Source organism: Rhamphochromis longiceps, linkage group LG2, assembly GCF_057381845.1.
Source record: "Rhamphochromis longiceps isolate RC_006_pf linkage group LG2, R_longiceps_female_GT1.1, whole genome shotgun sequence".
Lineage (NCBI taxonomy): Eukaryota > Metazoa > Chordata > Actinopteri > Cichliformes > Cichlidae > Rhamphochromis > Rhamphochromis longiceps.
Window position 1 is genome coordinate 25740080 of NC_140558.1, and position 10724 is coordinate 25750803.

Here is a 10724-nt window from a genome sequence, read left to right on the forward strand (position 1 = left end):
GTTTCCTTCAAACATTATCACAAAACTGGAGGCCATATCACTCAAGCATTCTCTGTGTTCTGAGACATCAGCAAAAATTTATTATGAGGCTGCTCCTTAACTTTATGCATAAATAATTAACTGTTTGCTACAAAGTTATTAGTCCTGAGGTTTTATTGATTTGCACCCTTATTATAAATATCATACATTCATTTGTGGTAGTTTCCTAAAAGTCTGGCGTAATTTCATGAGTTTTATTTATTTATTTACTAAGATGATTAAAGCTTTGCTGTGAGAGATAAACTAATAAGTGACTACCACACTCTGTATCACCCTACACGTTCATGTGTAATAATTGTTTAGGCAACAAAAACAATGCAAAACAAAACATTGCAATGACATTTTATTTTCATGAATGCTCTCACACTTCACTTATCCTTTATAAAGTTATGTACACATAATTTCCTCCCGAAGAAAATAAAATATCCAGTGTGGAAAGGTAAAGAAAGAAAAGAAGGCAACAGAGTCAAAAAACGTAAAGCACAATAACCCAGAAAAGTTAAATTCATTTCATACATATTATTGATTTTAAGGAATTTAAATTTGTGACTACATATTGCCAGTGACTCGTATATTCATAACAGGAGGTAGGGTTAAAGAAACTTGAAATGCTTTGTTTGTACAACTAACACAAGTGCTAACACTGTTGCTAACAGCACCCCCTAGTGGGATGGCTGCGCACAACACATCCTTCTAAAAGTGCATGTCAAGACTGGGGCCAAATTTCAAAGTCTGCATACAAATTCATACGGGCAATAATTTTTTTTCCTCCTTCCATTAATTATTACTGATAACAGACTTTTTGTCCTCAGTAAATCTATAGTCAGCTGCATGGAGACATCAGTAATGACCACTGTGTATACGGATTATTCCCAACGTATTCTCACAGTTTTCATTTGTTTTATAGTTTCTAAACTGATGACATGACAATGCACGGTGTGTAGGACTTCAGTTTATCTATGCATCGTGTACCACATTCACAGCAAGTTTATCAAATTATTTAATGGCTCCTGAAAGTCCTCACTCTTTGTGACGGTCTCATGAAGTGGACCAAAGAATGATCAAGCCAAATCAACCCAACTGAAAACTACACTGTGTGATGCCTACTACAGATCTCTTAAAATATATTTACACTCCCAGGGTTTACATATAAGCAAGTATCGCAGTTAGTAATAAACCTGGTCTACGCATGAACATGAGAAATTAACTGCTAATGTATTTGGGACCTGAAATTAACATTTTTTTAAATTAATTTTTTACATTTTTAAACCCTTTTTTCATATCAGCTTTGGTTTAAAACAAATTAGAAATTGAAAGAATCAATCATGATCCATGAAATGTCTTTAAATAAGGCAAAAATTCATTACAAGGTACCACACTGCAATTCATTATGAATTAACATTTATGAGGTACCACACAATGAAAAGTTTAAGTTTTAAAAAAGGATCCAGTTTTCCATTGTGAAAACCAGGCTGCGGTCCCTGCTCAAGTCGGAACAAATGTATCACATGTCGGCATCCATTCAAACCACTGCTGTGTGCTTTTGTTTTGGTCAAATGTCAAATTAAATATCTTGTCAAGGAAATAAAATAAAAAAAATAAAAACCAGCATCCGCAAACTCAAATCCCATGAGGTATATACACTAACAGTCTGCACAGACAACGCATTCTGAAACGCTGTAATTTCAGCCACTATAACAACAACAACAGCAGAAATAGGGTAATTATTTCAACTGAGCTCTGGTGATGCACGTGAGGAGTAAAGTCAGTGCTCATCATCCAAAAATCTCATGTGGAACAGTGCATGTGGTTATCCTGACAATATTGTGACATGAGATGGGACCTACTGTTCTGATGCTTTGCAGGCATGTTGTTGCACTGTGTCACTGTTATAATCATATCAGAAAAGAGAGCTAACCTAACAATTTACCTTTTCCTTAAGCAGTTTGTCTCTTCTGTATTAAAGTGAATGATGGTGTGGTTAGGAGTTTGCATTTGTGTGGTTTCTGAGGTGAAATGTCATTTTGTTTTAGTAATATTTCAGTCTTCAGACTAATCAAGTCCAGTGTAGCAGTGAAATTAATCAGGGGAAAAACACGACCCTGATTAAAATTATTATAAAAGTCTGTGGTTCAATAACACACCGTGCTCCGATATGAATATAACAGTGTAACATTTTTATGATTTTTTGTTAATTTGTTGCCATCAGTTTTAGAACGTGAAGAAGAAATGAAGCGCATCCAGCGAGATCAATCGGTGTATCCTGGCTGTCCGCGTTAGCTGTGAACGGATGGGCTGGTAGCCTGCAGCGTTATCTGATGCCTTGTTTCTATTTCAGTCATGTAAGCATCGCTGAGCACAGCCTGAAAAATCACAGTACAATTAATTGATTCCTCTATAGTTTTGATTTTCTCTTCCTGTGACAGCTAATGCATTGGCTAGTGCAGCACTGCGGAGTCGTTTCTGACCAGCATAATCGCGTGCACTCCAACGAAAGCCTGAAAACTGCGCAATAATTGCCAAATGTTACTACTACGAGCTGACCTGCCCAATATGAGCCGACGTGCCACTCTTCTAAAGCTGGATTTCTAAAGACAGTCCCTGTACAAAGAACAGCTTTCCAAAAAACAAAAGACGCAACAAACCAAACCTAAGCAATGAGAATAAGCATCATTCAGAAAGAAGAGTTACTGGAGGCTTTAAATGTTTTAGCATAAAAGATACATTAGAAAAATAATATATTTACCTCTCAACCTTTCAATCTCTAAAGCATGTACAAGTTCTGGAAAATGACCTCAGTGCTCGAGCTGGTTGCGAATTTCCATGTATATGGAAAAGTAACAGCGTAAGGTCCAATATTAGAAGAAGGAACCAAAAGGCATTTGGTTATAACTAAATAAGAAGCACTGCGGTTTAAATAACAGTTCTTGGCCCACTCAGGTTGCTGGATGGAAAGAACCTCCACATCCACACTAAGCCAGAAAGTGAAGGAAGTAAACTTAACGTTTCCTATTTTTTATACTTAGTATGAACTTTTAATTATGCATGTTTTTATTTTGTTTTGTTTTTTCCTCTTGAACCACGACCTCTAATATCTACCACCTGACAGAGCAGTCGTCCCATTATTAGAATGGGACGACTGCATTAAGCTTCCTCGGACGCTGTGGGTCTCTTCAGGTCTTTGATTTGCTTGATCAGATAGTTTTTCTCATCGCAGAACTGCTCGTCCTCAGATCTATCCGTCTGGAAGTTGCCAAGGAACTCCACGAGCTTGGTCTGGTTCTTCAGAAGGATGTCCATCACGGGCTGAGTCTTGTTGGGGTTTGCAACAAATACCTTTGGAAAGATTATGTAAAAAGTTTAAGTACCATTTGTGGATGCAATGCACAGAGTCCAGTGAATCTACTTTTAGCCAAAGTCTTGCACTGCAGCTGTGATGGTAGTTCTTGTTCTGCTTTGATCATGAACCAGTTCTCTTCCTGCTGCAGGTTCTGATTAGGTTCAGTGATCCCATCTTCAGAGCAGATCAAGGACACCTTCGCCAGCTGTAGTCCAACACGACGGAGTTTGAGTCCTCCTGACTGACCAACTGCTAGACAGGAGGACTCCAAGGAGAAGCAGCTGAATGATACTAAAGACTGGCATAACAGAAAGCTGGACAAATATCCAGCTAGCAGTAAAAACGAGAGGTGAAGCTGTTAGCAGCAACCAAACTTTTAAATAAGAGAAATCACAATGACTCAGCCTGACTAAACAAAAACCCACATTCAATATTAGACCAACTTAAGGTAGCAGGTATGTGGGGTTTTCATGACACAATTCAGATTTAAGAGTGGATTTTGAGAAATTTTTTGCGCACCTTGAAGACGTGGAATGCTTCAAACTGGATGTTTCGGCTGTTATCTCTCAGCAGGTTCATCATCAGCTTCAAGTTCTCTGCCCGACTGATGTACCTCGTCATGACAGTGAAGTTGTGCCTATCCAGGAGAAGTTCACCTAGCAGCTAACAAATAAATATACATGAGTTTACAGAATCAGTCCACAAACTTGTCAGTTAAACTTAAGACTGAGCAGGAGGATGTACCTTCAAAGACTGCCGTTTTGTGACGTAGTTCTCAGAGTGCAGAAGTTTTTCATACTCTGTAAACACCTGATAAAAATGTCAAAAGTAAGTTGGGTAAAGAATGAGCAGTTTTTCCAATTAAATATCAAAACCACTCAAGAAAGCTCACCCTGTCATAATTATTCTCCAGGAAGTCTGCACACATAATCTTGTGTCTCGTGAGAAGATCCTGATGGGGAATAGAAGAGGTCAAGATATCAACTAGGAACAGTCAGGATGTTAATCTTGCCATTAAAAAAAAAAAAATTATATATATATATATATATATATATATATATATATATATATATATAAAAGTGTACCTTGAACGAGGCAAAAGCATCTGAGGCGATGTCAAAGGTTGAGAGCTCCACATAATGGAAGAAGCAGAAGAAGTCTTCAGAGAAGAGCACTATCCTGGCCAAAGGCTCGTGACGCAGGCACTCTCTCAGCATCATCCCACAGTTAAGAGCCACTTCTGGAGCCTCATATCTGCACAGGTTCATACATGTCAGGTCCAAGTGATGGTGAACTCATCACAAGTTATACAATTTTCACTCGAGATGTATAATCACATCCTAAACACTGTCACTGTTAGTTTGACATCAACTCTGTGTTTCCAATGACGAAGGAACGAGATCCTCGCAAAAAATAAACAAATGGATTAAACTAAGGCAGAACGTGAGTACAGCAGCAGCGATCTACACGCAGAGAAGTCGTCAATCACTCAGTGACGCTGAGAATTTAAACTAGGGTAAAACTTATGGAACAGATTCTGTAAATCGCCAAAATATTTTTTATATTTTTAAAAGAGCCTGAAGAATGTGTAAGCGATCCTTAAAACAAATACATAAATAAAAAGTGTTACATCTGGTCCAAAACAAGTCTGCTGAATGGCAGCATCCTCCATAGGTCACTACCCTGAAACCAGATCTTCGCATTTTGGAGCACTTATGTACTCATCTAAAGATGACCAATAAGCAGTGATTTTAGATCAGTTGTGCTCATTAATTATGAAAAACTTTGGGAGAAAACTATGTTTTGTTAAGTGTGAATAGAAAGTCTGAACCAATGAAATTTGCTTACTTGGCAGGGAGAGGAGCACAGGATGCAAAGCTTGTTATACTCATTCAAGCAGGTAGAAAAATGGCAAGGAGTACACCAAGCTTTTGTTTGAGAACTGTTTATACAACGTCACAATAGTAACTTTTAATAAAAAGGCTGCCGTTTGCTTTCAAAGGGTCTCATTAACACTCTCAGTCTTTATTATTTACAGTAGTGGACGCTGTACTATTTCTTAGTGTGATATATTCTTTGGCTTAAATCAAGGAGCTGCAAAGAATGCATTATAAGCCCTCTCATCAATCTTTTAAAGAGACAGTATTCAGATAAAGGTCAATTAAGTTAATGCCCATCCAGGTTTCATCCCTATATCCTCACAACTATGACAGAATGAGCCATAACCCTCTTATGCTAGACAGTGTCCCTTAAGCTCTGCCAGATATTTGACAGCACATCAAGAAACGTCAAAAGCTTCTGGTCGCTTTGATAATTAGAAACGCAACGTCCCATATGGAGCTGAGAAAACGTTAAAGTCCAGTTTATAAAAAACACCTACCAGTCTGAAGGTAAGGATTTTGTAGTTCGATCACGATGGACCCTGTAATAGCATATGTTATCGCACTGCTCTCTGCTGCTGCAGGTTAGTTATGAACTCAGAAGACTTGTACAAACAGCTGGAACACAAACTACCGTCACTGCTGACTTTGATTAATCCAACCTGTCGCAGACTTCTTCAGACAGAGACCTGGCAGAAACTTACGTAAACTTGGATTTTATAAACATTTCAATCTGTAATAGATGTGAAATGATACAAATGACGCAAAGTGAACAACGTTAACACAGATGTGAAAGGCATTTTGTGATTTTCGAGAGGTCTGTGCACTCATCGGGCCATTAAATGTACACAAAATGTGCCTTTCGAATTTTGTGCTAAAATGTGGAACAACCTAGATGTTCATGCTTTGTCCTCTGTGACATGTACAACAATTTATTTAAAGAACAATCTGTTTTGAGGTCTTAATGAGCTTGGGCAGCGCAAGACTGTGAAACAGAAGGAAAGCAGGTGTCTCATACAAACTTCTTTTTCTTCGCCCCCTCATGTTGTTGCTCTTTAAAGCATTCTCATGTTTCTTAACAAAAGCAGGGCAACGCAAGATACTGGCGCGAGACATGTGAGCCTATCTGCATTCAGATTCTTGCAGTATTAAAAGCTGTGACTTTTTCCATGGAAAAGTAGCCGGGGGGCCATTCAGCTGACATATTCAGATGTCTCTGATGAGCAGAGAGGACTGGACGTCTGAAAGAGGCTTTGAAAAGGTGATGTGTGGGAACCGTTATACAAATATTTTGGTGGCATTTTTCATGATCCCCAGGTTTATTATGACCACAGAGGGCAACAACAACAACAACAAAAAAAAATCAGTTTCTCCACACCTAATTTTTTTTTTTGCCAGTCCTGTTACCCACTGTCCACTTTTTGTGAGTCTACACAGTTTTTTCCTTTTATCCATTGGTTTAATGGTAAATAGTAGAAACAGCCTGAACAGCATTATTAATAAAAGTTGTTCACAAGCTCAACAGTGAACCAAAAAAAGATTTATTTATTTTTTTTAATGAAAGCAGGAAGTGTTTTGGCTGAATGTGGTCTTGTAAGTGAGCTGCCTCTGCAGCCATCAGAGTGTCGTAATGTTTTACCTCTTTGGACAATCTTTCCCTCTGCAATCATAGTACAAAATGCTCTGTGTAGTTTATATTCTATTAGTATTTTTTTAATTCATATACATTTCTATTTTAATCCATCTCCTTCCACATTATTGCCCATCCGTTTGTATGAATGTTCCTGTTTTGTGTACAACAAATCGCTCCTAGTGGGATCAATGAAGTTGTTTGGTATAATTTTGGGTTGAACGTGCCATTTCTAGATCTCATTTTCCACAGAGAGGTATTTTTTTCCTGTGCAAAAAAGTACACAATTTCCCCACGCACAACAAGGGAGTTCATTAGCAGTGTAACAAACCGAGACATCAACGTTAAATGTCAGGTTTTGATGTCTGCCTCTCATAAACAAACCAAATCTTCCACTTTATAGTTGTGACATTTAACCGGATAAGATGGCATTCGATCCACCAAACAGCAGCCGGAGCATGCAGCTGGTCTCTGAGTGAGTGAGCAGGATGACTCAGTTTTTCAGAGCTGTAAAACTAGCACTGTACTTTTTGCTTTATCCATCATCTACATGTGTAGCCCACATGTGAGCAAGTTCATGCTTGTTCCTTTGGGAGTTGTTGAAACTCATACTGGCTAATGCAGAAGACTGCAAGGCATGTTAAAGGAAGGTATTTGTACCTAAAAAGCAAAAACCAAATGCTTTTTATTTCATGCTAAGGATTTGTTTGTTTGTTTATGAGGCTCTGAGGGTGGATTTGTTGTTAATGCATATAAATGGACAACGAGCAGTCAGATTGAAGATCAAATGACCAAACACTGAGTTTCTGTACACTGAAAATATGAACTTACCCTTTGAGAAGCATGAAGAGGATCTGTGGGTGTGTAGAAATGTATTCTACCGTGGGCGTGCGGGTGCCAATCTGACGTCTCACGATATTGCTGAACAAATGGACCACATCCTTCTTCCCCTGCACAGTAACAACCACTCAGACTGGGTGCTGATATACACAGGGTTTTTTTGCTTTGGGCATAGACGTTCAAATCAGGCATGCAAACACGCACTCCCCCTGATCATTCAATGTGTGCACCAAGCAATCAATACTTTAAACTCATAAAGTCAGTGCAGAAAGAAGGCATTTTTTCTCCTACCTCAAAATCAATCTTCTGTAGGTTTGCAATGAGAGAAATTAGAAGGTTGGTGTTGTACAGCTCCTGTGCAAGCTGAGCCACTGCTTCAGTTTGGGGCTCCTTGTCACCTGTTCCACAAAGTACTTCCTTCAGTGAGGCAAGATTTTTGGACACCTCCTCTGCAACCTTAATAACATGAGGGGGTAAAAAGAGTATGATCAGCTGCTGCTCAGCGTTACTGTAATTTTTAACATTCATGCCATCCTCAGAGAAATCCACAGCTGACCTTTTCACACTTCTTGCTGTCACCAGCATCCAGCTTTTCCATATATGCAACATGGTCCTTCAGACTCTTCACTATCTCAGCTGGGTTCTTCTGAGACTTTCCAAAAGGAAAAGGCATGGCTGAAGACAGGTAATCTAAGACCAGATCGCTGATGAAACATAACACGGGTTTTTAAATTGTGCAAATAAACCTATTCGACTTCCTGCACCGCTTTGCATCAGGAAATCGCTAACAAAAAAACAACAAAACAACAAAAAAAACTTCACCTGATGAGCTAGACATGAGTGAGTTATGGCGTTTGGCTAAAGACAGAAGCTCATAAGGAAGAGACTAAAGTTTAAAGTAACTCACAACGCTACTTCACGTTAGTCGAAAAAAAGGCTAGCAACTTTTCTTACTTAACGTTTCTTACGTCGAGTTTAGGGTGTATTCATTATATTAGTCTATATTAGTCCACTTTCAAACTAAGCGGGGTCAGCTGAACAGTAGAAGCCAAGCTTTCAAACCAAAACAAGGATGTAACGGAGAACAGGACGTCAAAATGTCAACGTTGCAGCATGCTCATCGGAAAAGTTGAGCTAGCTTGTGACCTAGTTAGCTATAGCTAGAAACAAGGCAACTACCAACAGGACGCAGTTAGAGAAGGACGGTTGTGGGGAAGCACACACGCACAAAACACCCTGCTGAAATATTTACTTCAGGCTGTGTACACTCACCGAATGAAGGGTAGCTTTGAACTTCAAAGACGCTCGGTGACCAAAGGTGAGCTAGCGGGCTAGCGAGTCGTCTCCACTTTCAATATCCACTGTAACGTTACTTTGAAAAAGTCTGTAACGTTGTCTGACAGCTGTAGCTACCTAACGTCCCCTAACTGTAGCTACAACTTCCTCAAACTAGAGACATTCATAGCAGTGATATTTGACGTAAATTTCACTTCTAGTGACCCCTGTCATCGAACTTGCTAGCTTCCTAGTTATTACAGAGTGACTTGCTGCTGGGCTTGCCCGTCTGTCAACTTCATTTCCCTGTTCTTTTCTGCCGAAACACCCGTCCTCTTCTCATCCCGGGGACAATGGGCGGTCATGTTTTGCTATGTAATATGACTGACACCAATTTTATCCTATCACTTTTGCGTGATGTGGGCACGCCCTCTACCCCACTATGGGAGCGCATGTTTCACAAAGTTACATACTAATGAGGGGGAGTATGTTGCAGAGGAAGCCACTCTACCGGACATCCCGTTAATAGAAATCAAGTGCATCTAAATTCTCGGGAAGAGATGAGCCATTAGTTGAGAAATAGTTCGTGTTTTATCTGTGGTTATGAAATCTAAACGTTGTAAAAATCGGCCAGAATAAGAAACAGGATTAGTTTTTTTTTTTCTTTCTTTCATCTAATCGCCTTTTGGTGATTTCTTTGTTGAGTCACAAGAAAATTCAGTATCCAATAGCAACATCTATAAAACACATTTCACTAGATATTATCAAAGCAAGCAATTTCTAGAACACATATGGACCACAAAAAGTTCCTCAACGTGAATAGTTACCAAAGTCTTTCTTTAATGTATGTCCACTTACCATCACTTAATAACGGATGACAGGCATAATGAGTTGACTCTCCTCTGTATTCTCCAACTACATGTTGTCCAAATTTGCGATAATAACCACACTACATTAACAAACCCTGCATATAAGCTTTTTACTTGCATTAGTGAAACTTTGAATGTCATTTAAGGGAACATATGGACACTTCACCTTCAAAGCTCTTCTTCGGGAGGTGGCTGCGTTTTGCTCCATGCTCTGCCGGGGTGATCCCACATTGTCTTAGTAATGTTATATAATAATATTGTTGACGTCCAGGCTTTGCGGAGGCCAATTCATGACTGGATTAACAGTCCATGTAATAATCAACACAACTGCTTCTGAATTTCAGGTGTGTGGGCAGGGCCGACGCCCAGGAAACACTCCACCTCTGGAACACAGGCAGGAACCCACACACACGAACAGAGGAGAGAGAGAAAAAGGAAAGATGGTTGGAGTGAGAGAGGTGGATTCTAGGTATAGGGTGGGATAATGGAAGAGATCCATAAAGGAATTAGCTGAAAGAGAACGATGAAAGCATGCAAAACTATTACTAAAAGAAAGTCTGGCTCCTTGGAAGCAAAATACAAAGAACGGAGTGGCAGCTCAAGACTTTTGCACAATGCTGTATGTTTTTAGAATAGTTTAAACCACAGGTGTCAAACATGAGGGGATCCAGAATTGAGCTGGCAAAGACTCCAAATTCAGCCCACTGGATGGCTTTGAAAACAGTAAATGAAGGGCATAAATTTAGACCATGCAAGTGTAAGTTTTACTTTTCCTACTGATAAGGGTGCACTCAAAAAAATGAACTCAGCCTATCTCTGCTTTTACTAAAGTAGATTTTGTTGTTTGTTCT

At 39.3% G+C, this 10724-nt stretch overlaps 1 protein-coding gene across 2 annotated transcripts; it reads right to left on the bottom strand.

The window, feature by feature from the left end:
• Positions 1–2027: 2027 nt before the first annotated feature.
• cab39l1 (calcium binding protein 39, like 1) lies at positions 2028–10233 on the bottom strand. Of its 2 annotated transcripts, none has more exons than XM_085420026.1 (9): positions 10040–10233; positions 8286–8433; positions 8021–8185; positions 7721–7839; positions 4465–4633; positions 4272–4331; positions 4124–4189; positions 3899–4042; positions 2028–3375 (listed from the first exon to the last, which is right to left on the bottom strand). In XM_085420026.1, the coding sequence occupies exons 2-9, from the start codon at positions 8400–8402 to the stop codon at positions 3184–3186; spliced, it is 1032 nt and encodes a 343-aa protein (XP_085276152.1). In that variant the 5' UTR covers positions 8403–8433; positions 10040–10233; the 3' UTR covers positions 2028–3183. The 2 variants fall into 2 exon arrangements, with proteins under 2 accessions (XP_085276152.1, XP_085276147.1); XM_085420021.1 differs by lacking the exon at positions 10040–10233 and adding an exon at positions 9002–9462.
• Between the last annotated feature and the right edge of the window lie 491 nt (positions 10234–10724).